At 43.5% G+C, this 26,778-nt stretch overlaps 2 protein-coding genes across 2 annotated transcripts; one reads left to right on the top strand and one right to left on the bottom strand.

The window, feature by feature from the left end:
• Positions 1-47: 47 nt before the first annotated feature.
• Positions 48-6,274, top strand: sigmar (Tumor necrosis factor alpha-induced protein 8-like protein sigmar). The gene is made up of 3 exons (XM_077657956.1): positions 48-683; positions 1,049-1,242; positions 2,061-6,274. Coding segments are annotated over exons 1-3 (561 nt in total). The 5' UTR covers positions 48-682; the 3' UTR covers positions 2,427-6,274.
• A 401-nt stretch (positions 6,275-6,675) lies between these two features.
• On the bottom strand, positions 6,676-26,775 carry LOC144124964 (fanconi-associated nuclease 1-like). The gene is made up of 15 exons (XM_077657954.1): positions 25,612-26,775; positions 25,324-25,464; positions 25,052-25,253; positions 24,152-24,280; positions 23,968-24,066; positions 22,591-22,725; positions 22,388-22,532; positions 20,062-20,142; positions 18,684-18,848; positions 16,853-16,994; positions 14,290-14,489; positions 13,463-13,555; positions 7,618-7,746; positions 6,968-7,073; positions 6,676-6,818 (listed from the first exon to the last, which is right to left on the bottom strand). Exons 1-15 carry the CDS (start codon positions 26,450-26,452, stop codon positions 6,742-6,744), a joined length of 2,685 nt encoding a protein of 894 aa, XP_077514080.1. The 5' UTR covers positions 26,453-26,775; the 3' UTR covers positions 6,676-6,741.
• Positions 26,776-26,778: the final 3 nt, after the last annotated feature.

Here is a 26,778-nt window from a genome sequence, read left to right as displayed (position 1 = left end):
AGCATAAAATTCAATACAAAGCTTTCGCCATTCTCCTTTCGAAGTTTATTCTCCTCTCTTTCTCTCTTGTCTTGTCAGTGCGGTCCGTGCGGTGTTTCAGCTTTTTTTTTTCTTTAATGATTGTGTCAGGTCACCACATCCAGCGTTCGGGCAGGAAACAAGTTTTTCCTTTTATATGCACACATTTTAACGAGGGCACAAACGTGTGCGCCTTATGTCAGTGACCCACGGCGACCCAGACCAGTGCCCAGACAGACCATAAACAAACGCTTACGCAACTGAGCAACAGAAGTTAGCGCTTCCAGCCAACGATAGCACTGGCATGAATGAACGAGTGCCGAGCCAATCGAGCATATCGAGTATGACGCAGACAGCGTAGCGTGGTAGTAACGAATGTAGTACGCAGCGTTCTTGTGCTGCCGTAGCGGGCTTCCCATTTTCTTCAGTTTACTAGTTTGCGTCTACATGCACCCCTAGTACGTAACACTGCGCGAAACTGTAGCAGCGAAGGAAAGAGGTCAGGTGACTCACGGACTAGAGATTGGCAGTTCCGATTGAACGGTTTTGAGCAGCTGGGATTTGAACGCATCTTGTGAACCAACGGCGCGTCCACGGTTCTACCTCTCCTTGTATACTGTCCGACAGCTGTGAATCGGACCCCGTGAGCTTTCAAGCTAGGAACAGTAAGTTATTCTTTTGTCTTTGTTAACATTTGCTTTTGCGCTTCAAGGCGTTGGCGGTGGAGTTTCCTGGCCTCGTGCTTCCGTTCCTTATGTTCGCGCTAGCGGCGTTACTGCGCTGTTCGGTCACTGCACGCTCCGTTTCGCGTGCGTGCACTACGAGCAAGCACCTCGCAGGCCGACGAAGTCTGATTAACCCATTAAAAAATTTGACGGCAGCTGCTCTACGTGGGCAGTCAAACTAGTTGTTACCTTGTATGGTGTTTGTAGTGGTTATAGCACCCAGAAAAACGGCTTAGTACTATACATGCGTTTTACGTGGCTGATATGAAACTCGTCATGACCCTGCCCGCATTGCGTCTTTGCAGTGGCTGAATTCCACGCGAAAGACATCGGCCTGAGAGTCCAGAAAAAACTGCTTAGTCGCATGAGCAACAAGAGCGTCGCCAAGGCGTTCATCGATGACGTCTCCGCAAGTCTCCTGGATAATTTGTACAAACTTGTCAAGCATGTGTCGGGCAACAAAAAAGAGGCAGAAAAAATCATTAAGAATATTATCAAGGTGAGTGCTTCCAAGTTGCGGAGAACGTTGTGATTCGGTAAGCCGCATGTGCGGTGGCGGCCGTGACGGTCGCGACAACGTCAAGCCACAGGCCTGTTCCGATACTGACAGCAATAGTGCAGTCAACTTCCACGTTCCGCATTCAGAAGCGTAATTTTCTTAAAAAGGCGATCTTGAACGATTCGATTTTGCTATTGATTTATTTCGCTTATTAATGTGATTGACGCGTGAAGCGCATTCTGGCATAGATGTACTAATTCCTGAATGCCCCAGTATCAGAGCAAAATATGTAGCGAGTATAAATATAGGTTATGGGTATAAATATAGTGGAGGGTCTAAATATAGGTCAAGTTTTGCTCTTAACATATTTTGTGCAGGTCTGAAAAGCAAACCTAGAAATTGGGCTTGGTGCAGATCCTTTTTTTGCCTTAGGATTATATGCTTGAACTGCATTAACAATTCGAGCATGCATTCTTGTGTTTCTTACATTGTTTTTGTACTTGGTTCTGAGAGCATTTGCCTCTAATCAGTGTGTGGTACCCTTAATGCCAGCATACCGATGGTATTGACACCGATGCTTTCGTGTGAAGTAATGAAATCTTAACTGTAGGTGCAAAGTGATTGCATCATTTTTTTTTACTATTCTTTAAGGCCACGCCACCTACACATGGCTCCATGCAATGGCGATCATTTAAAAAGTGCTGCACAGTTAATATGTAGAGCTAGCCTACCTAGAACACCCTTGTTAAAACCCACTTTTCTTTCACTATTATTCTTGTCTGTTGGTATCACTATTGCAACTCGTTTTCCCATCCCAGATTGTGGTGAAAGTTGGTGTCCTGCATCGAAACAGCCAGTTCTCACCAGACGAGATAAAGGTGGCGGAACAGCTTCAACGCAAGATGCGTGCTCTTGCCATGGCTGTAGTGAGCTTCTACGAGATGGAGTTCTCATACGACCGGCGGTATCTTGTTGGTGCCTTCGATGAGTGTCGAGCCCTGCTTTCCGACCTTGTGCGCTCCCACTTGACGGCCAAGTCAATGGGTCGGATCGAGCACATCTTTGGCTTCTTTGGGAAACCAGAGACATTGGACTCGGTGTTTGGAAACGACAGTGCTCACCGTGAGTGCCTGGGAAGAGTTGTCAAAGATCTACATGAAGCCTTGGACAAAGAGAGCCTTTGAGGGCAAAGCTGGTTGGCAGAAAAGGAAAATGTGCGTCTTCCATGGTACTAATGCATTTGCTTTGGTAGAGAGCGCACTATGGTGAAGCCTTACTCGGTGTGCACATGTCTCTTCGAAATGCAGTCAGGGCGCACAGGCTTAAGGAAGAGGAGCCAGCCTGTTTCTTCTCCTTGCCGAAAGGTTGGCAGGTTTGCTTTCGAACGGTGCTTGCCTTTGCATATTCAAGACTATATGTGCATTCCAACTGAGTGCTCGTAGCCAAGTTTGGTCTTTTAATGCTCACCGCAACTAATGAAAAAAGGAACGGAGAGTGGAGATGCCTGAAGCAAAGAACAAAGGAAGTGCTTTATGCATGAGTGGCCCACTGTCCTTATACTGTTCGTGTAATGTATTTGGTTGTTTTACTTATACCTGGTGATGCGCTGGAAAGCTCGTACATTTGTGCCTTCCAAGACGCTGGTCTTTTCTATGCAAGAGGTACCTTTTCTTATGTGTGTAATTACTGTGCATAGAAGGGTGAGCGAGTTTTGCAACTCTCTATGCTACTGTGCTTGCACTTGGTCCTCAGAGAGACTCTGTACAGCAGCATTTTTCTCAATTTTTATTGGCTTGTACTGTCCGCAACCCGGTGGGACACAAAAAACATCCAAAATGGGACAGGGTCTAAGGAGAGCCATGGATGCTAGAAACCAGACTTTTACTCATTACCTTCTAAACACACTTGCTACGCATTAAAAAAGGCTAAATGTTTACCATAGAGCAGAACACTGGCATGTTTGTAGAGTGACTTGTTAGTGGAGTGTCACTGAGGATGGTTGCAGGCAAGAGAAAATGCCCAATGCCATACCTGATTTTTGCAAACTGTCTGTGCCATATAAGGTTTGCTGTCTCATGTGATCAGAGACATTAGCTAACACTGTTATGCTCAAGTGAACAGTGACAGCAGGGAAATGGTTTCATTTAGCCATCAGAGCAGCACCACTTGGAATAAATCATTTTGGTCGACGAAGCAACAAGACCAATAGCAGAGCAGTTTTCTTGTTTTTGAACAAAGTTGTGGAACAGAAGTAAGAGTTTTTACATGTGTATTCAATGCTGAGACCAAACAGTGTAATGCTCAAGTCTTGGAGATGAACATTGCAATTTCACAACTGCGTTTCTGTAAATAAAATATAAGCATCCCTTTCACATAAAAGCGTGGCCGCACTATGCACTGTACTTAATGCTTGTAAAAGCAGCAAACTTTATTGAAAGCAGTACAGTGGCTCTTTCGAACAAAAAAAATGATGTAGTAGTAGTAGTAGTAGTAAAAAATGTACGCACTGCCATATAAATTATACAAGTGCCGCAGCCAAAGCTGTCTCATAGAAAAGTGGCCTCCTGATTTTCAGTACAATTTACCCTGGCACCATTGGAGATTATTGTGCTTAGTGCCTTATTATGCCTGGTCCTTGGCATACCTGTGACACTACACATGTGGCCAACAGGGTGCATTATTCTGCCAGCTGTGTTTGTCAGTTACGGAGTCTAGCGTACAATTCTGAACAACATGCACATTTTTGATACCTACTCAGTTTCACGCATGCAAAAGAAGGGGAGATGGGGACTTTATCATCAATTTCTGCTTGAATATGCCTGTGCATTATTTCGTCGCTGTTGTCTATAAATATGCCTAAGTCATTGTTGCATCAAGCGAAAGTCTACCGAGTTCCGTAGTGTTTGCGACTGCATCCCTGAAAGTGCTGCTATGTTTCATTGTGGTTGATTGTGCAGTGGCTAACTGTCTATTATTCCATGCTTTCTTGTGTGCGGTTTCATTATCATTTATTAGTTGATCTACCACTTTCTCTGCAGTCTTGCCTTGCCATAAGTGGTATTGGGGAACAAATATTTATTTATTGTGATACCGCTAACCATAAAGAAGGCAAAGCTTTTTGTGTTGGCTAGCCGTTTTTAGTCAGCATATTGACCAGAGAGACCCAGCTCTGTGTGTGGGACTTTGACTCTTTTCTTCAGTTTCTCAATCTGTGTGCCTCACAATCTGTGCGTCACCTCACATAATCACGCATCCCTCTTGCCCAGCTGGATGGTTGCCTGGTGTCTTGCATGTGGACACAGCGTTGTCATACGGAAAAAAAAACTTGCTCAGTAACTCGAGTGACAATCAACAGTTTGGCTAACAATTGCCTTATTCACAGTGTGCTTTCTGTTCAGTTTCTTATTTTCCGTGTTTCAGAAGAGCCGTAGGCCCAAAACCTAATGGGCACTGAACAGCCTGCATGCATGCAATATGTATACACATGTATATAATTTTTTTCTTCTTTTGTGACACATGCTCTTCTGATGTTACCTTCCGAGCATAGATGGTCCATTCTATACTCTTTTTTTTTTTAACCTCTTACCGAAGTTTTGCCTGTTTACAGCCTCACTTTGTTATTGAAAAGCCTGCTTACGACCATTTATTCTAGTCGTGTTTTGCAGGTTTACTGCAGGACTGAATGTCTTACTCCATACGGTGCCCCTATTTTTCTTTGCAGTGCTTTTTTTCTAACATTTTATTTTACCATAACTCTTGCACTCACCAGGGCAATTTTGCCACTTCGTACTGATACACGTAGACAGGCAAAAAAAAATATCCAGTTACCTGTGTCAGTGTGGAAGCCTTTTAGTCATCTGTGTACTAAGTTAAGCAGTGCCATAATCTTGTACTAACCTTTACGGTTAGCTGTCTTTCTTCAGTGGAAGTACTGGAGTCCGGTGAATGTAGTGTTTTCGATCGAGTTATAGTTGCTGAAAGCCACCTAAAGCAGCTTCTGTAGCAAATTACAGTTGAAACTCGATTTAAAGAAGTTAAGGGCAACCACGAATTAGTTCATTAAATCGGGATATTTGTAAAATTGAGGAAGGCATTTTTCCGCCATTCGAAATCTAAAATTGTAACATAGCGGCACTCAAAAGCTACCCCAGCATCGCATTTGCCAACAGCCCACGCCTGCACGTATGAAAAGTCCACGAAAGCAGCTCGAATCACTTGTGTGTGATATGATAAAATGGATTCGAAGCCAAGGTGGAAAGCGCGCCGCTAACTGCAGAGTCCTTTGTGCCGTGCAGCAGCGCAGCTTGCAGCCAAGCCAAAAAAGACCAGGGCCGTAACTTTGGTGCCTAGACTTTACAGCTGGCATGCTACCAACAAGCTGCGAGGCATCGTGGGCAAAATATATGAAAAATTGCTTTCTTTTTTTCCTTTAATATTCACACAAAAATTTGGTTAAGTCAGGTTTACTGGTCGTTTGTTTCGTTATATCGGGTCATTGAGCACATTGAAACCTATGGGCACTTGCCAGGGAATCAAAATTTGTTCGTTAAACTGGGAACATCATAAAACAGGGTTTCGTTAGATTGAGTTTTAACTGTAGTGTACTGCAGCCTGAATCTTTATATTTGCTGCAAGTCAAATGCCTGCTGTTCAGTAGTCAATATACTTAGAAGAAACTTTCAGTATGAGGTAAAGTTGATTATAAACAACATTGGCATGCAAGTGCGAGACGCTCCCAATTATTGCTCACCTACGATGAAGTTACATTCTTACACTGCAGCAGATGCTGCATAGCAGCTCAGTTAACTTCCAGACATGCTATGCAGCCAGTTTTATAAATGCAAGAAATCTTGTTATGCATGGAGGTAGTTGTGCAAGCTGCTATTTTTGTGCCTTGCTGCGAACTTTTGGACAAGCCAGTTTTCAGAGAAGTCATTCATCTGCTGTTACATGCATGTTTTTATGCCCAGATGTTTGTAAGACCCCTCTTTTTTTTTGTACTTAACAGAGAATAAACAGGCCTGTAAGCTAATCTGTGCTTTCTCATTGTGTGAACAACTCTGCAAAACACAAAATCACTAAGGACTTTGTAGACACTGTGTCAGGTAAGTGGCCTCTCATTTCTTTCTGGTTTAGTTCTGGCAGTACCTGCTACAATATGTTGTACCTTTCGCTTAATCCTTTAGTTTTGGTAGTAACAGATGCCATCCAGGTTCTACAATCTCGCAGTTGACGAATTGAAAACAGCAACTCTTTGTCCTCAGGTGTGTCCTAGCCAAAGCAGTTGACAAGAAACACTCCTAGTCAGTCATAATATAATCCCTTCATAGGAGTATATAGTATTGGACTTGCTAACCACTTGAAAATGCTCTGAAGGCAAAACACTTAAGCACTCCAAGCCAAAACTTTTGCGCACATGAAGACACGAGGCTGTTACAAAAATCAAGCTGTGTATTATGCAATCTAACTTACAAAAGGCACTTTCAGACAGCGTTCAGTTCAGTCCAATTGCTCTGAGCATGCTCTCTCATCTGCTCCATTCTTCTTTTTCTTCTGTAACCTTTTGGAGCTTGTTGCTGAAAGTTCAAGAAAAGATTTTTCACATTATATGGTCATTACAGTCTTGCCACACACAGTCATTAGATCAGGGCATCATGTACTTTTGGCCAGTCTTCAGCTGCCTCTGCTACAACATCTGAAACATCCAAACCAGTAGAAAGCTCACCTGTGACGCGACAGACTTCGCAGTCCACACCCAGAGCCAAGAGCTCGCGCAGCCAAACAACCTGCTTTGGGGACAGTGTGTCCCCAGGTCCTTTCACTTCTGCTGCCTTTATGCACAGAAAAAAAAAAGTCACAGAAAAAGATTGACCAAAAAAGAAAGCAGATGCGACCTTCCCCAGTGCACAAATACTTTGTACTACTATTTTTATGTAAGTGCAGTTTTTTCATTCTAGAGACGGGTCGACAAAAAATGTGCTCAACAAAGCAAAAATTCAATGTTTTATTATTGTAGAACACTAAAGTTGACCACAGATTTGATTTAAAAAACTGTAAAAAACCACTGCAGCAGCTCGGTGGTTATGGTGCTCGGCTGCTGACCCGAAAGACGCGAGGTCGATCCTGCTCATGGTAGTCGCATTTCGATGGAGACGAAACGCTAGAGGCCTGTGTGCTGTGCAATGTTAGTGCATGTTAAAGAACCCTAGGTGGTCGAAATTATCCGCAGCCCTTCACTCCGGCGTCCCTCATAGCCTGAGTCACTTTGGGACATTGAGTCCGATAATCCAAACTAAAAAAACTGTAAAAGATCTCTGCCACTGCTTTGCGGTAATGCTCTCGTGCAACAGGCATAAAAGCAGAAACATCCTTCACCTTAGCCTTGTTCGTCTCTGGGTTCCAAACAAGCAAGTCTGGGAGGCCGCTGCGACGATGACGAAACTGACGCGCTAGCAGTTCGCAAACTCTTGAAAGCACAGTGGGGCCCAGACAGCGCACTATTTCCTGCACAAATTGTGCCACTGACGATCATCATCTTGAACACATCTTGGCAACATGTTTGAATTCAATACACAATCACATAACCACATAAAATAAAGAAGGCTATTGAAATGATTGCATGATGAAAAAAACGACTTTAGTGTACCATCAAGGTGGAATGGAACATGAAGAGAACATGAAGCCCTTGATACTATGTTGCTTCACAATCAGTTGTAAAATTTGCATTATGCATTTGCATTCAAACTGAAGCAAGACTGGATGCCTCCTCATGATGGTGAATATAATGTGCTCTAATTCGAAGAAAGCTCCACAAACTGCATTACACTAATATGGCACCTGGGAATCTTAACCTAGCCTCTAGTGTGGATTGAATTCCAGCCACAGTGGCCGCATTTCGATGGAGGCAAAATGTCTGTGGTGTGTGATGCTGGCGCGTAATAAGCAACCCCAGATAGTATAAACTAATCCACTACAGCGCCCTTCATTGCCTATGTGTCACTTCAGGACATTAAAACCCCATATGCTACAGTCAAATCCCATTAATTCGGATTTGACAGGACTGGCAAAAATTGTCCGAAATAACTGAATGTCACATTATTAGGGGCACTGGCAACAACCGCAAAAAAAATGTCCCATATCAACACACCTTTGCTCCTTGATAAAATCTGTAATCGTTGATTGTTTGCTGCGAGAAATTTGCATGAAAATAAAAATCTTTTGCATATCTGCCTAATGGTGTAGTGTGCGCACTGTCGGATGGCTGAACACGTCCTCTAGGACACTAGGAGCATCAACAGCCTCACCCCCTCCCACACAAAAACCCTGAAAAAACAAAAAAAAGCACACACTGCGTACCTGCGCACGACTGCGCACGACATAATGAAAAATGATTACAGGCGCTGTGATAACACGAACATTGACAGCATAGTCCTCAAAATGCATGCAACAAAAACTAAGAAGAAAGTGGCAGACAACAGCACAAAATAAAAAAGCACTGTATCATACCATCTTTATCGATAATCATAGCTATGCCTACACTGCCTTTGCATTTTGGATGGACACCACCTCAACTATTGCTGTCGTGATAAGACTACAGAGTTGCCCACTCACTGTCACCGCCTCGTGTCTGGTACCCTGTGCACATACAATATCTGCCGCCTGCCTGAATTAATGACAGTTTCATGCCATACAAAAGGGCATATGTTTGACATGACTGGATAGGGTGTCCGAATTATCCAGTTCTCCGAATTAAGGAAGGCCAAATTCATGAGGTTTTACAGTAATAGGCATATCGGAAAGGTTCCGGCTGGTTGCAGTTCTTAGTTTCCTCTTTAAACATAGTGTATTGGTAACGCTCATTATTTAAGGCATAGTATTTCTAACATAAATGTGCAATTTCAACGTTGGGGAGTCACGGAAACGACAGTCTCTTTGGTTACAACGAGTTATTTAGGCAGGACCTGTTCCAAGAACTTTCTTTACATAGTGCCAGCTGCTCTAGTGAAGGAGCACAATATCCTGCAGTGGGCATTGTGTGAGGCGGCCGCCATGCGGCCAAACTACTGGCGGAGTGACAGAGTCAGAGGCTTTGCCCCTGTACCTTTCCTTCCATTACCAAGAAAGGCTGTTACTGAGAGTAGTATTTCTATAGTTCACACTTGAACAAATGCTTCATTATTAGTGAAAGAAAACTGACCCAAGAAACTATGCTTAACTGCATTGTGCCACTGGCACAGCAAATGATACCAGACTGCACAAATCAGCATGCAGAAGTACTGGTTTGGCACATCCAAACACAGAAAGAAAGAAGAAAGCCAGGCTACATGAGATTGAAATGTATGTGCAGGGCTAGTCTAGCATGTTCGCGTAAGCTCTTGGAAACGCCAAGCTTCCCGGCCTCTTGATGAGGCAGTGGTGCTTGGTTAAATACAGGGAAACAATTTCCTGACCTTACAGCGAGTTGGCAAAGCTGACTGAGCAATCCGAGCTGAATACACCACCTACCCTGGGATCTTCCAAGGAACTCGATATTCAAGCTCAACATTAAGAATATGGCCCTTAAACTTGATGTAATTGAACTGATTAAGCTCTGCATGCAAGTGTGAATCTGAGAAGCCAGAACTCACATGGCTGGCATAAGAGCAAAGCAACAGTCATAAAAAATAGCTGGGATACATATTGTTACGTGCTTTGCACGCACGGGGGTTTATTCAAAGAGGGGACCGGTCGAAGCAGGATGGAAGCAGGAAGCCTAGCAGCGTCCTTCAGCTCTCTCTTTTTCTTCCTCTTTCTCCGCGGGTCAGTCCTTCATCTTCTGCTTCTTCCGTCGAGGTTCTGTGGAAGCACGTTACATTTCCCTCCTCGCAGACGATGCCCGTCGGGCGAGTTAAACAGACCGTCTGGGATGGAATCGCTTGAGGCGGGCTACATGCACCACCTGAGATTGGCGTGACCGTCGACCACTAGCAGTTAGTCGTGCTATAACGTAATTAACGTCACTTATGCACTCCAACACAACAAATGGTCCAGTGTAGTGGGATAGCAGTTTCTGACACAGACCACGCTTGCGTAGAGGGGTCCACAACCACACAATGTCACCAGGAACATAAGAAACTTCTTGGTGTTGGACGTCGTAGCGGTTCTTGGAACGCTCTTGCGAAGATAAAATTCGAACGCGGGCAAGCTGGCGAGCTTCTTCAGCTCTGCAGAGTGTGGTCGCAAGAGAAGGTTCATCGTGGATGAAAAATGGTAGCATGGTGTCAAGGCCGCAGCGAGGCGAGCGAGCATAGAGCAGGTAAAAGGGGCTGTAGCCAGTTGTCTCATGTTGCGCGGTGTTGTACGCATGAGTGATGAACGGGAGTACGCCATCCCAGTCCTTATGATCTGCAGCGACGTACATGGCAAGCATGGTGGTGAGCGTACGATTAGTGCGTTCTACCACACCGTTCGTTTGGGGATGATATGGCGTGGAGTGGCGAAAACTGCAGCTGCTGAGGCGGAGAAGTTCTTCAACAACGTCCGCTGTAAATTGACGTCCACGGTCGCTAATGAGAACTGCAGGAGGGCCGTGCCGAAGAATGACGAATCGAAGTAAGAAGTTAGATACTTCAGACGCAGTAGCAACTGGTATCGCGGCTGTCTCACAATAACGGGTTAAGTGGTCTACGCACACAAGAATCCATCGATTTCCTTTAGCGGATCGTGGGAAAGGTCCAAGGAGGTCAATGCCAACTTGCTCAAACAGGGCTGTTGGAGGTGTGATTGGCCGCAATTTGCCCGGTGGACTTGAAGTCGGCAGCTTAAAGCGCTGGCATTGCACACAGCTGGCTACATAGTGCTGGATGGTTGAACGCATGTTAGGCCAGTAAAATCGTTGTTGTGTGTGGTGGAGTGTGCGTGTCACTCCCAAGTGCCCAGACGTGGCGTCGTCGTGCATCATTTCAAGAACTGTGATGCGTAGGCTTTCGGGTACGACAAGAAGCATGCGTGCTCCTCCAGAAGCGAAATTCTTCTTATAAAGCAAACCGTCGCGAATGCAAAAAGTATTCTTTACAGAATCTTGAGCGGCATCAAACAAAGAGGTTAATGTTTGGTCCTTGCGTTGCTCAGTTCGAAAAACTTGAAGATCGGGGAAGGCTTGTGAAAGTGACGACAAGTATTCATCAAAGTTGTCTGCGTCGTCCTCAGTCGTTAGAAGCGGCAAACGGGAAAGACAATCGGCATCTGAGTGTTTACGGCCGCTTTTATGCACAACAGTGAAATTAAATTCTTGTAGGCGCAAAGCCCATCGAGCAAGCCGGCCACAGGGGTCACGAAGACTCACTAACCAGCAAAGCGAGTGGTGGTCGGTCACGACGGTGAAAGCATTCCCGTACAGATAGGAGCGGAAGCGCTGTACAGCGAAAACAACGGCGAGACATTCTTGCTCAGTAACCGTGTAATTTCTTTCGCTCTTACTCAACGAACGGCTGGCATATGCTACCACGTGCTGATCGTGACCATGGCGTTGTATAAGTACAGCGCCGATACCGATACCACTTGCATCAGTGTGCACTTCAATTGGTGCAGATGGGCAGAAGTGGCGTAGGAGGTCAAAAGAAATTTCAGATGCCGGAAAGCTGCGTCACATTCGCTGGTCCAATTGAACGGTGCATCTTTATGCAGCAAACACGTGAGTGGGTAAGCGATGTCCGCAAACCTAGCTATAAAGCGTCGAAAGTACAAGCAGAGCCCTAAAAAACTCTGCAGCTCTTTCACTGATTGAGGCACCGTAAAACTTTTGACAGCTTCAATTTTCTTTGGATCTGGTCGAACACCTTCTTTATCAACTAAATGACCAAGAACAATTGTTTCACGGTTCCCAAAATGACATTTCTTGGAATTGAGGATAAGGCCAGCTCGTTCCATGCAATCAAGCACAATATCCAGACGGCGGTTGTGCTCACTAAACGTTTTGCCAAAAATTACAACGTCGTCCAGATAACATAAACAAATTTGCCACTTGAGGCCACGCAGGATTGTATCCATGAACCGCTCGAATGTTGCAGGTGCATTACATAATCCGAAAGGCATAACGTTGAACTCGTAAAGTCCGTCTGGTGTAATGAATGCCGTTTTTTCCCTATCTGCAGCGTGCACGGGGATTTGCCAGTAGCCGGATCTCAAATCAATAGAAGAAAAGTATGAAGCGGAGTGCAGACAATCAATTGCGTCATCTATACGTGGAAGCGGGTAGACGTCCTTCTTCGTGGCCGTATTTAAGCGACGGTAGTTGAAGTCAACTGCATGAAAAAGGTGTCCTATACTGAAAGGCAAATGCTGTGCTAAAATCGTTTCGTAATACAGAAGGAAAAGTTACTAGCTTCACCTTCTAGTTAGTCCATTATTTAGTAAAAAAAACTATGTAAAAAGTAAGTAAAAGTATGTTAGTAAAACGTTAGTTTTTTAACTAGTGACGCTATGCAAACCAGCTTCTTAACCTCTTTAGTCTCAATTTAGCAGTCATAACAAAAAAAAAAGAAAAATGAAACTGAACTTGAATCCATTAGTTAGTTTATTAGAGAAAAAATAAGGAATGGTTTTAGCGAAATTGTTGGCACGAATAGGATTCTAGTTGTGCTGCTTAAAAGCAAGAACTCAACACAAGTACTGAAAAAATTTTGTTCTTATCAGAAAATGTTTTTGTGCGCGGTTCAGCCATCAAATGCCATAGCCACTGGCCCATAGGAGTATTGCTCTATCTGTCTGTTTGTCTCTGTGTGTGTGTGTGTGAGAGAGAGAGAGAGAGAGAGTGTGTGTGTGCGTGTGTGTGTATAAGTTCCTCTACACATTTCACGCTTTAGTTGAAATGAAAATGCACAGGCGATTATCCTATGCGATGTGAGAAATCTCCGCTAGCAGTATTGGCTGTAAGTTTCACTTTTTGCACTGAACGCCTTTTTATTAGTTATGTGAATTTGCTTTTGCAAATTCAAATAATTCAAATGGTGGGTGGAGGCTTCTGGAGGGTGCCCTGGAGGAGGCACCTTCCAGAGGTGAGGCTTCCTTCTCTCACATACACATACACTCACACAGGTACATACAGACAGACAATGGGTCACTAAATGCTTCCCATTGTCAGCACAAACTAGCACTGTGACAGTGAGATCTGTACTGAAGCAGTGGCCTCCGTGTGCCGCTCTTACAAATACATAAGCGAATGCACTTCAAGTGCTCTAACCTGAATGTCAGTGCAGCTGAATCGGTCCCACTGCACTAAGCTGGACTTCCCACAGTGGGCGTTGTAGGTAGCTGCAACCTTCTCCTCAAGCTCCTGTAGATGTAGGCATAACTGATTTGAGAACACCCTGTACAGTCAACTATAAATAATGAACTCAAAAGGCACCAAAACATTTGTTACAAATATTCGGAGTTCAAATTAAAAGAAGCCTTTCTAAATACACGATGTTGATGGGCCCAAACCCTCAGTTTAAATTGGCAGTTTGAATTACTGACAGTTAACTCTGATGAGGAAATGGTCGGCATTTGGATGGCTCATTGCACTAATCCAAGAGTGATAAGCAATCTAAGGGCAAAAAGTTTTGGCCACCTAGAATGTGGAATTCGAATTAAAAATCTTTCATATTAAATAAAATTTTCAGACTCACCAAACTGTGAACACCTTAAAATATCTTAAAATTATGTTGTTCGACTCAAATATTGAGTAATGTACAAATACTTGTTTCACACAGTCACTTGTACGCTAAGGATAACAGAAGAAAGAAAGAATACTTACATATGAAGTTTCAAGTATGCATAACTAGTATTCCATTTTTTTATACTCGGGGTACTAACAAGGGTAGGCAGCAGTTAATTTGAATATAAACTTTAATATAGACTGATTTAAGAAATAGAGTACAACTTCGTTTTACATGAGCTTTGAAGTCGCCATCTTTTAAAAACAGAGCCAAGAGAACTGCACGTCTACTATTCTGAGCTCAAGCAAATACAAATGTCCTCAAATGACTGCCACCTAACTTCTCCACTTTTCAGAGTTGTCACTATTACCTGTATTGTGCTTTCTGAGATGTCCTTGAATGCTTTGAGGAAGTGCTCTTCCCGGTTTGCAAAAAAGCAATCCGAGTGAAGGTCCAAGGGCAGGGCCTGGTATGCAGATCGAAACGCATCCGGTACACCACTGACGTAGATCACATCCCAGCAGAGAAGGCCAAAAAGCGCATGAAATGTGGAGCCTTCACCATGGACCCCTAAAGAAAACAGGCAAAACGAAAGAACTCTAGAAGTATCGACAGAGCATAAACAGATCATCAGAAAAACATTTAAAATGTAAAAGACAACAATCTTTGCATTTCAAGAAATGTCACCTTTTGCCAGAGTTGCCAAAGGGCGTGGGCAAAGATAAAGACTGCCTCAATAAAAAAAACTGAAGGTAGACTAGACAAAGATAGGCATAATTAGTTTTTGGGGAAAGGAAATGGCGCAGTATCTGTCTTATATATTTGGACACCTGAACAGCACTGTGCCGTAAGGGAAGGGATAAAGGAGAAGTGAAAGAAGAAAGGAAGAAAGAGGTGCCGTAGCGGATTGCTCCAGAATAATTTCGACCACCTGGGGATCTTTAACGTGCACTGACATCGCACAGCACAAGGGCGCCTTAGCGTTTTTCCTCCATAAAAACGCAGCCACCGCGGTCGGGTTCGAAACCAGGAACTCCAGATCAGTAGCCGAGTGCCCTAACCACTGAGCCACCGCGGCGGGTCAAAGATAGGCACATTTACATTTCTACAGCACTCAAAAATGCACCTAGCTATTTCGGTATATTTTCTATGAACATAGCAAACAATGAATGCAGTATGATTACATCATAACTAAGTTGTATCGTGTGCTTGATGACCTGTCAGGACCATGTGATGTTTGAAGAGTGGAATAAAGGCATGGACCAATAATGATATTTTTACCGAAATTGTTTGTTGAAGATACATAGTGTTCTTGTACATGTGTCATGAAAAATGGCTCAGCTTGCCCCACAAACATCCAATCCTGGCAATCATGCCATCCAGTTGGTGTCACATAAGCAGTAAATTCGGCTTCGAAAATTTTTCAACAGAACCCTGCTAACCCAGGGGATAGAACGCACTGCACTGCATTGCAATACCTTGTTACACTAATGGTTGCTGCCATCTCACAATCACAGGATGAAAAACAGTGCATGCAAGGACGTCAAGTTATATTATTTAATCACCACTATGTACAGGTGCAGACAAAAGTAAATGGAACATGCTATTGCCTACCAACATTTTTTACGCACTGGCTAATTGAAATTACAAGCTGCGGCATGTGCATGCTGTTAATGGACAAACAATCTTTCTTCATCATCAGTAAGGAAAGGCGTGATTGCATTTAGAACGGAATAGCGTGCTCTGTTTACTTATGTCCGCACCTGTACTACTCACTGTGGACATGGATATGCTTGATTTTTCAAGATAAACAGAATAAGGTACGACCGTGAACATAAGGGAGCATACTTCCCTTACATAGATATCTTCCCTCTTCCTTGCTTCCATGCTTCACTCTCAGCACAACATAGTTGAGACATCAACAATCTTACATTTCATGAACAAGTAAAAATGCAGTTCCTACTCAGCTTGTCACATATGCGTGAAACAGTTCCTCCTGATTCATGCACACTATAAACTGCCATAAGCATGGTCTCTACATCTAATAGCAAGGCAGCACTGCAAATGCGACACAGTATCAAGGTAAGCAACAGCAGTGCAACTAGGGAAGGCACACCTGGCGAAAATGCCAGGACGCCCACACAAGGCTATGTCAGCAAGCAAGTCTCCACTATTCTATTCATCCTCGTGCATCTGATGGCACGTGCAATGCCACCCAGTGCCAAGCTCACCTTGGGCTGCGTAACTTCCCTGTTTCCTAGAAGAAACATGCACTGGAGTGGTGGTTCCCAGTTATGAATATTGTCAGGGGCCGTATCCACAATTCAGATGACAGTGTTTCGTCAGTGATCGCATCCACACAATGGTGTCATCTGCAGCCCTTGAATCTGATATTCTGTTCCAAAATAAAGGTTTGTTGTCTTCAAACTGCAGCTTGCCTTCATAAAAATAAGAGGCGATCTGCACTCGTAATCTTTTTTTTTTACCATTCTACAGTGGCTTGGTGACAGGGGTGTTTTGCTGCTGAACATAGGTTTGTGTTTGAACCCAGCCAAGGCAGCTGCATTTCAGAGAAGGCGAAATGCAAAAATGCTTCTGTACCGAGATTTCAGTGCATGCTAAGAACCTCAGGCAATCGAAATTAATCCAGAGCCCTCCACTAGAGTATGCCTGATAGCCCAGAGTGAACTTTCGGCACATGAAGTCCATTACATTAATGCGGTTACCTTCCAGAGTGTGGCTAGTACGTTGGCAAGTGTATGTTTACTCTTTCAACAGGAGCTCGTACTAAGTTTAGTAGTTGACATGTATTCATGGCTGACCTATGCAGAAAAAAATATGGAAAAACACATGCTGTGAGAAAAAATAAAATACCACAATCAGCATAAGCATGAAAATTTTAACACCCTTCCCTTGCCAGAATCTTAGGTTACCTTTAGGGTAGCCTTGCATGCTGTAGTGTCGCAGTGCCACCTCTTCTACAGAGATTACTTCCATTGTGCTCCCATCTCGCGCAGCAAAAAGGTTGGTCCGCCCAGGCACCATGCGCTCAGCCAGCTGGCCCTCAATCTCCACCTGAAATGGCAAAACTGCACTGATGCACTCGAAGTGCTGCCCACAGCAATGCTCTCTGCTTGTCCGTGGAGGCGGCCAACAGCAAGGCACATGTTGTTGAACTATTTGACAAAGGTCAGGCAATTCTGAAGCGAAAATGATAAAAAGCAGTGTTCTGGCAAATTTACAAACTCTAATAAATGGCCCCCAAATATGGTGCAAACATTAGAAGCTGAACTGAGATTTCCAGATTACCTCATCAACAACCATAGTCATAAAATGCTTACCGTATAAATTTGAATGCCATGAATACACTACACAAACTCAGCACGTCCTTGCTTGGCCTCACTCTTAAGAGACGTACTTCATCATCAGCCTAATTATGCCCATTGCAGGACAAAGGACTCTCCCGTATCTCTCCAATTAACCCTGTCCTTTGCCAGCTGCAGCCGTTTTCCTCTCAAACTTTCTAATTTCATCCACCCACCTGATTTTCTGCCGCACCCTCTTACGCTTGCCTTCCCATGAGGTCCAGTCCGTTACCCTTAATGACCATTAGTTACCTTGCCTTCGGATTACATGCCCTGCCCATGCCTATTTATTCTTCTTGATTTCGACTAGGATGTCATTAACTCGCACTTGTTCCCTGACCCATTCTGCTCTCTTACTGTCTGAACGTTACACCTTCCATTTTCCTTCTCAAAGCTCGCTGTGTACTCGGCCCTCGGCCTCCAGCAAAAGCTGAGTTTTGGCAGTAAACTGTCTAATACTGAAAGCATCTAGTTTGCAAGCCACCTTATCGACCTTTTCACTCGAAACCTTTTTAACTGTGACGTTGAAAGCTCCCAGGTGTAGGCAAATTTGGAGTTCCGTGATGAGATTTGCTATGGTTTCAAGAAATCTAATCCTAAAAAGTCGGCAGAGACACTTAAGACTGCTTTCGTGTGAGAGGGAGTAAGCCCGCCCACTCACTTTGTGAACGCAGTCGCTGTGTGCTGCGGCATGATGCAACCCGATGCCACGCAGCTGGCAATTCTACCTCTGCATGGCTTTACGCAGCAGCCGCCACGACACCACCAAACCCTTTCTGGTATGCACGCTAACTTTGTGAAGGCAGTCGCCACCGTACCGTGGCCCGTGCTCCACCTTAAGGATACGACACGATAGCCAATGGGTTAATGCCCATACATACAGAGTTAGTCGTTCTCTACTTAGCATTCATAGATCCCTGGGAGTCCTCATACCATTCCTGGCACAGTGGTGCAGCTGTTAAGTGGTGCGCAACTGCCGTAGGGCAAGGCAGGTGCTGCCACCGGTGGAGCTTGTGCAATCCACGTTGCTCTTCTTGTGCAACCTCTCGCGACCAATCATTAATTTAACTGCCACCATCCAGGTTGTATGAGGACGTTATATTTTATGGGTACCATCGAGTGTCACCCCTCTACACATACACACACATGCACAGAGAAAGAGAGAGAGACGGATTTTTGCTCAATGGGCAAGTAAGGCTTATGCCTTAAAACTCTCAGAACACCGCACCAGTGCATCTCATGCTTAACAGATTCAACATCATTAGCCAGCACCCCACGGCTACTACTGTTTACTGGGCCCTCTACAAAAGCATTCTACCGTGCAGTCGCCAACTGCCGACACATGCTCAGCTGTTAAACACTAGTCAACCTTTCTTTATATGGGTAAACGTGGATTCACCTGTGGAAGTGTGTCAAATTTCTCCAACTTCAAGAGCGATTCCAATGTAGGTGACACGCCCTTGGGCATCTTGACTGCCAATCGATTTGCCCGAGTCACCAGGGCATGACGGGCAGCTGGGCTGATACCTGGATCGTCCAGGGCTTCATGCAGAACTTTCAAGGCCTGCAGTGGGTTCCCACCATTGGGAAAAAAATTTTAATGACATTTCACAAGCATAAGTGAACTCATAGCAACAGCTAACAGCTAATGACAATGCAGACCCCTCTGGTTCAACATTACTTCAGGTTCTGTTCTGCTCGAGACAATCACAAAAAAAAGATTCATAGGTTAACCTGAACATGTTGCGGAGCATACCATGCTTATTTTTCTTTGTTGCTCTGACCCACAGCAATTCCATTCATTTCTCCTCCTGCACAGCTCGACGCAGATGCAGAGAGAGAATTGAGAGGACATAATTAAGGCCTCTAGTTTACAGCAATTTTGTTGTTCCGCGAAAAATCGCGGATTTAAGAATTTTCCGAAAAATTTAAGAGCTGGCAGCCAAGTTCTCAATTTTGATACAACTGATGTTACAGACGTCAGTAAGAACAACCCAACAATGGGAAAATGACTCATTAACCTTATTTGCATAAGTATACCACGAGGGAGAGTTAGAGACCTCAGAAACATTTTAAAATAAATATTATTATGATTATAACAAAATCCCAAACTGTTCAGGTCAACCACAGCTGAAGGAGGATCCGCTGCTGATCAGGTTTATCCAGAAAAAAGGATTCAGATTGCAAGCGTGCCTAGACTTAGTTAAAAATAGCTTAGCTGCTGAGTGGCAAGTGCACCTACTCGAGAACTAGAGAAAACTGCTCGAGAACTGAAATCCAGTAACATAGACCTCATACAATTTCTTTCTATGCAAAACGAAAAAGATGAATAATTCAGCATTCTGTCTGTCTAGGCTTGAATGGAAGAAGTAACCCCAACACTCTCTTTCATTGCTTTCAAATATTTGTCTATCACAATCAACTCTGTTGACACAGAGGGATCATTCAGTCATTACGGAGATCTCGTATCATACAAGAATCATTGTTTGAGTGAAAATAAGAGAAAACATTACTTGATGCTGAGCCATCTTCAATTAAAAAGTAAGGGACCTCCGCAGCATGTAAGGCATGTGCTCAGAAAATAAACTTGCATGTTCCTTTCATGCATCTTGCACTTCGTGATGAATTTTGCAGATTCTTAATTCTGCATCTGTGGAATTTAGAATTTTCCACCAAAGAAATTAAGAGGTTTTAGATGTAATATGCGTTCTTTTTTGTATTTTTTTCAGCAATGTTATTGGGTATGCAAAGATAGTCGGCATGCTAAATAACTGTACCTCGTTGGGCTTTCCAAGGTGAACTTCTAAGTTGAGTGCCAGCCGGTCCCACCAATGACCTCTGCGGCTCTGGCAGTACAGCTGCAAAATGAATTTTTGTGGACACGATATCAGCTAGCTGATACTTTCATTGAGATAACTGCAGTTTCGGTAGTTTGGCAATAAACTGCTATAAAATGCTGACCCTCTAATTTCCCTTGGAAGTCCAAGAAGGCCTGTTTGACTAGAACAGGGGCTCTCTAACTGGGTTCCGTGGAACACTTGAGTTCCTTGGAGTGCTTTTGGGTTCCCCGAGTACCTAAATTCAAGCATGCCCCAACATAACCTTTCCTTTACGCGCTTTATTTTGAGACTAATACCACTGTAATTTTTTACAGTGGACAATACAGGCAGTCATCATTAATCTTTCTTTTCTTTATGGGGGTTTAACGTCCCAAAGCGACTCGGGCTGTGAGGGACGCCGTAGTGAAGGACTTCTGGAATTTCGACCACCTGGAGTTCTTTAACGTGCGCTGACATTGCACAGTACATGGGCCTCTAGAATTTCGCCTCCATCGAAATTCGACCGCCGCGACCGGGATCGAACCCGCGTCTTTCGGGGCAGCAGCCGAGTGCCATAACCACTGAGCCACCGCAGCGGCTTCATCGTTATTCAATTTTGGCCATTTTATTTAGGGTCTGTGCATCTGAGTGCTCTTATTTGCATGAATATTAAGCAGGAAGAGTCACAAGCCAGGCAACATGGGTTCCTCAGTACCCTTTGAAAGCCATTTGTGCTACCAGAACCTTTTTTAAAAAAGCTATAACCCTTGGACTAGAATAACAATTAAATGCTTCAAGACCAGCAAACGGAAGCAACACTCACTGCTAATCACTGCCCAAATGCATTCGTCTTGCTATGCGCAAGCACTCAGCACACAAAAAGGAACAAAATACGAGCAGACAAGCATAGAAGAGCAAGCATACAGCACTGCAGCTTAATGCTTTAACGAGAAATTTAGTTATGATGTTGTGCATGAGAATCAGTTATACAATACATAAAGGCAGAGCTATTGGCAGGCCACTCAGAAGTTCTTGAGAGCAAGAAGGTATGCTTTGACTGTTATCTGTCAATGAAAGGAAAGCAATTTAGAAAAACCGTATATACATGCAAATACTACAACCCATGTAAACTAAAAGGTTTCTATAACCCATAGCCACTGATACTCAAATGTACCAACATATAATAGTTGTAATTGAGCAATCCCTCTTCTGTGTCTAGCAGTGAGCGTTGCTTCCGTCATGACCCTTACTTCCCAAAAATTTTTTTGAGTAAAATTTTTAACTGCTTTACTGATGACTCCTCAGGACAACTAATTTTCCCATTACTACAATATGAAAACATATTCAACATTTAGCTTATTAAGATATGTAATTCATTTAGACACAATTTGTGATATACTAATTAATTCCACACTTTTTCCCAGTTTGTACACGAGCGAATATGACTGAGTTCATTCAGGCATTATTTCCATTTTAAAATTTTTTGGTCACCCCTCATACACATTACTTCATGTACAAAAGAAAACATTTTTAAGGATTAAATGTTTATTGAGTAAAAATGACAGATAAATGAGTTGATTACCTTAGGTATATCAGTAAACATTAAAAAAAAACCTTTGACAATTTAACCACCGCACCCATCTTTAAAGAATTGGAAATGTGGTGTAAGAATAAAGCACTCAATTTGCTTTCCAGTTATTCTTGTAATCATGTACATTTTAACAGTGATTCCCTGGCACCTTACATAACTGCATTGTATGCCTTCGGAAAGCCTGCTGACCCATTAGTGATTTAAAGCTTACTTAAATGATGTAGTACATACAATACCAAAGTGCAATGTATGCAAGAAATTAAAGTGTGATGTATGATGTACTTTCCTCAATATCTGACATCGGTACCTTAGTACAATAAGGGAATGCAGCACCAACTAAACTGCAGTTTCAGCCTATTATCAAACTCAAATGTGCAAAATATTAGTCATTTAAGAGCTATAAGCTCAACCTAACTTGCAAGAGGCGATTCGTTCTCATATCTAGTGGGTACTGGGTGCCGTTTGTTGGGTGGGTCTCAACTAAAAACAAAAATTGAGAGGCAAGTTTTGGCAATGCCATGCAAACAAGGAAAACAAGTCGAACTTCCACAAGATAAACATATACAGCCAAAACGTTAACACTACCTTCATTCCCGAAGAGACACAGCCTCACAAGTGACACAATCTAATCTGAAACAGCTCCAGTGCTTGAACAAGTTACCATCAAACAGGCGCACTGGAGGATCTACTCACTTTCTGATCAAGAAGGTCTTGAAGAACCTTGATGGCGTGCCGGTGCTCCTTAAGGCGCTGCAGCACATCAACACCCAGACAGCGGCACCGCGTGTAGACACCACACATGCTGAAGTGCCTCAAGAATGGTGCCAACAGCTGGTCCCTGTAAGAGCACCATTTAAAGCGCACTGCAACAAGGACACCACTGGCACAGGTGTCACCTTTCCTGACGTTCCAATGCATCAGTGCTTTTGGCAAGCTTCTCTATGTCATAAAAGAGCTGCTTGGCCTTATCCCACTTCTTTTCAGCAGTGGCTTGGATTAGCTCTGTTTCCAGGATCCTTGAGGTTTCATACCTGCAAGAAAAGGTCTACATTTCAGATCTGAAACACTGCAATCATGCGGTCATGCAGTGTGTGCAGACACTACTGCACACACTACATGACTGCAGTCTTGGTAGCCTTCATAAATGCGTGAAAAAGCTGCTGCAAATGTTTTTTAAATGCCAGCGAGTACATTTCCTGATGAAGAGAGTTTGCAGCTGGGAAAAAGCTGAAGGTATTTCTACTTGTTTTAATTGTGTGTTCAGCAAGAGAACTTTCTAGTTTCTGCTGCAGTGCATCACCTGTGCGTAATTTTAATCACCATTCTGCTTCATGGCCACGATCTCTCTCGTGTCTACATCATATGATGACTGCAATAATGTGGATAGTGCTACACTACCCCTAACATTGTAATGCTGTCTGGTTGTTAAATGTTGCAAGCCTGATATAATTATGAGAACAAAACTCAGTGTTGTGCAAATGTTCTGAGCTACCAAAGGAAGCAATGGGCTCAGATATTCAGCACCTGTTACTATTATTCAGTCGTGTTCTGATTTATAAAACGAGTGATACCAAAAAGACCAAAATATTCAGTTATCTTGCTCTGCAGTATTTATGAGCTACACATAATTATCTGCACATAATGAGCTGCACATAACCTATCAACTCCTACTGATTCGATTTAAACTGTCAAACACTGGTATTGTTTTATATAAAGCTGTGTGCTATGTTGTTTTGTTAGGCAGTCTTTACCATCTTTGTAAGCACAGCAGAGGTGGCCATATTTAAAAAGGTGAAATTGTAGATTGATATATACAAAGTCTCCTATATTGGCTGACGAATTTTAAAAAATTGCTCTGTGTACACTACTACTCTTTTCACAGCCAGACAGCACATACCAAGAGCGTATTACAGTCTACATTGCTTGAGAAGTAATTTACATTGTTAACTGCCTGGATTGCCTGGATCATTAAGAAAGTGCTGTTGCTTGTGACTCGTGTTTGCAAAGACGCAAGCAGTGCAGTGGATTCAGCAGGTGGTACCATCTGCTGGAAAAGAAGCAACCATGCTACTTTGTCATCCACTTCGTTCATTTGCACTTTGTATCAGTTGCTACTTGGCTTGGCAAGTGGCATCGCCTTTCAAATTAACTGCTCTGCTCGCTGCTCAAGAAACAAGAGTCACAGTCAACAGCGGCTTCTTAATTATTGCAGAAAATCTAGGCAACTACCTATGTTTCCACCGTGTCTGCATATCAATATACACAGATTCCACCTGATTAAGTCCAGCCGTGAGGAGAAAACAGCATGTGTTCTGGTGACTTGGTACTCTGGAAAGGTCATCTTCCCTGCCGCAACTAGTTGCAGGCCATACCTGCACAAACAGACCATATACACTGGTTGCAGCATATTCTGAATGTGTCAGTAACTGCGGTTTAGAGATGGAGGGCATGACTCACACTTGAGGAGTCTCTCCTGCCTCCTCCATGTCCCACGGTGTTCCCAACGAGAAGAGTCTGAGCAAGCGTCTCCAAGCATCTCTTGGCTCATCACACAGTCGCCATGCAGGACCAAGAATATCTAGTGCTCTGGTGTGCATAACATTGATTCGGTGTTGGTAGGGCGCAGATGTCAGATTTTGGAGCAGGCTCAATCAGCTTCAATTTACGGACTCGGTGTATGTTTGTTTTCTTCGACTGTGACACCACTTGCCCCAGACTGGCACTGTCTTGACAACTTAGAAGGCTAGGCTGCATTTCCAAGATGCTAATTAAGTTCAAAGCAGCATGTCCTCTTGTTCATGTGCTTTAATCAGCATTAAATTACTTGTAGCATGGAAATAAAGATTAAATGAATCATCTCATTCAGAAAAGTTACAGTAATAGCATTGTCACCGTGTGTACCCAGTCTAAAGTCTGTTACCTGTTTTTGCATACAGTACTTCTGTTTGAGTTGAAGTTGAAGAATGTGTTGCATGGTTACAAAGCATAAATGTAAATGCAAATCTGAAACATTGTATTCAAAAGCCACCACACTTTTCGAAATATGCACAGTTTACGTTCACAAAATCTGATTGTTTTAGCTTTCAGTGAAATTGCTGATGCCTACTGCACAAAAAAACCAAGAGCTCTAATACCAGCATGGTTTTGACATCTTTCTTCATTTCTATTTTCCAAATAATTCAGAAATTTTTTCAGTTTTGATTAAGCGCAAAACCATTATACAAGGAACACATCACTTCAAGATATTAAGATCAAATGGCTCTGCCAGAGACAATCCTTAACTCATCTAGTGGACACATATTGACAACAACAGCAAGCGAGTTCGATTTTAATATTTGATATAAAAAAGCCTCCCACCGTTTCAATACCAGCTGCTGAAGCGATGTCTTCCTGGAGCCAAACAGCACAGGCTGCTGTTTGCTGCAGTGGTCTAGCAATGAATCTGCAAGACTGCCCTTGCCCTGGCCACTAGTCTTCAGTTTAAACACTTGGGCTAAGGTCTTGAGCTCATAAGGTGAAAGAAGGCGGAGCACTATGCCCAAATCCTTCAGGCTTGTTGCTGTCAATGAGCAAAGCAATTATCAGTTGCACTTCATGCACATTCAAGCTTTCGGCCTTTCGGGGCTTACCGTCTTCAATGTAGCCTTTGTCTCGTAAGGCCAGAAGGACTGGGGAGATGTCATGAGCAATGTCAGGATATCCAATTTTTGATGTCCTCCGCCACATGTGTTTTCGCTGAAGAAGTCGAGCAAGCAGCTTCTGACATTTCTCTGTCAAAAGAAGTATCCACGATATAAGTAAACATTCTGTTAGTGGTCTTCACAATGTACACATATTTCAAAGATTACACGCAGATAATAGCAAAATGATTAACAGTATGCCATCTTAAAGTGCACATTGCCAAAATCAACACTCACCGTCAGCGTCAAGGAATTCATAAAACATATCTTGCTCTTGTTGACTGAAAAGATTCCAGTCTTCGCTATCTTTTACAGAATTTATAATTAAAACAAGGTTGTCTAAATAGTAGGGACTCTTAGCAGCACCAACATCAGCAGATTCCTCCACTGGAATGGAGACAGTTTGGACGGTTGAATTTGACTGCTGGCACTGAATGCCGTCATCAGTGGCTGGTTCTTTCAGCACAGGCTTCGTTAAACTACCTGTCCGTGCAGACACACCACCATCATCAGCTGTTGTTTTCACTGGGCTAGTAAAGCTTTGGGCAGCCGGATCGGAAGGTTCGCTTTCTATGCCACGTTTTTTTCGTTTTATCAGAACACTTTGCTTTAAGTGACTGACTGACCTTTCATGCTCTACTGTTGTAAACACAGCATCAACACACGTGGACTTTCCACGGATGCATTCCTTCCGTTTTGTATCATCTTGCGAACTTCTTTCGCACTGTACGATCGCAGACACAGCCCTAACTGCTGGTGGGCTATTTGTGTCAAACTTTTCACAGATGCATTCTTTCTGTTTCGCATCTTGCGAACTTTTCTCGCTTCTTTTCGACGGCACAACTTTCACGACTTCGACGTCACTGTCATCTCCGCTGGGCAATAGTACCGAGCGGCAGAGGTCTAATTTAATCTTTTTACTTGGACTGTTGCCACACAGCCGAGTAGGTTTATTTTTAAGTGATAGCTTTCCACCTCTTCTTCTTGTCACCGGTGTAGGTTTCACACGTTCTCCACCTGCCTTGGTAGGGCTTGAGGAAACAAAAAAACTTGTGATTTTGGTCTGTGCAGCAGACATATTGTATCATAAGGTCCATTTAATGACAAAAAAGTGGCTTCTACCGTTTGTGGAACTTCACCCCATGGTTTTATCTACTAAAAGCGCCAGACCGAAGCTGCTGAAGTTCTGACAGCAGTGGTAATGGAAGTCCGTAAGCCTAGCTACCAAAGGTACCGAAGGCGACGCATTCGCATGTAAAAAGCCGCCTTGTGCACTAAACTGTCACGCGATTTCGGTTACAAAAATAGAGCTCATCAAACAAAAACGGCGCGAACAGCAAGCGCAAGCTCCACAATCGCGCCAAATCCACCACATTCGCGTCACAACGAAGATAGATAGATAGA

The sequence above is a fragment of the Amblyomma americanum genome, chromosome 3 (genome assembly GCF_052857255.1).
Source record: "Amblyomma americanum isolate KBUSLIRL-KWMA chromosome 3, ASM5285725v1, whole genome shotgun sequence".
NCBI lineage: Eukaryota > Metazoa > Arthropoda > Arachnida > Ixodida > Ixodidae > Amblyomma > Amblyomma americanum.
This window is presented reverse-complemented; position numbering and strand designations above follow the sequence as displayed.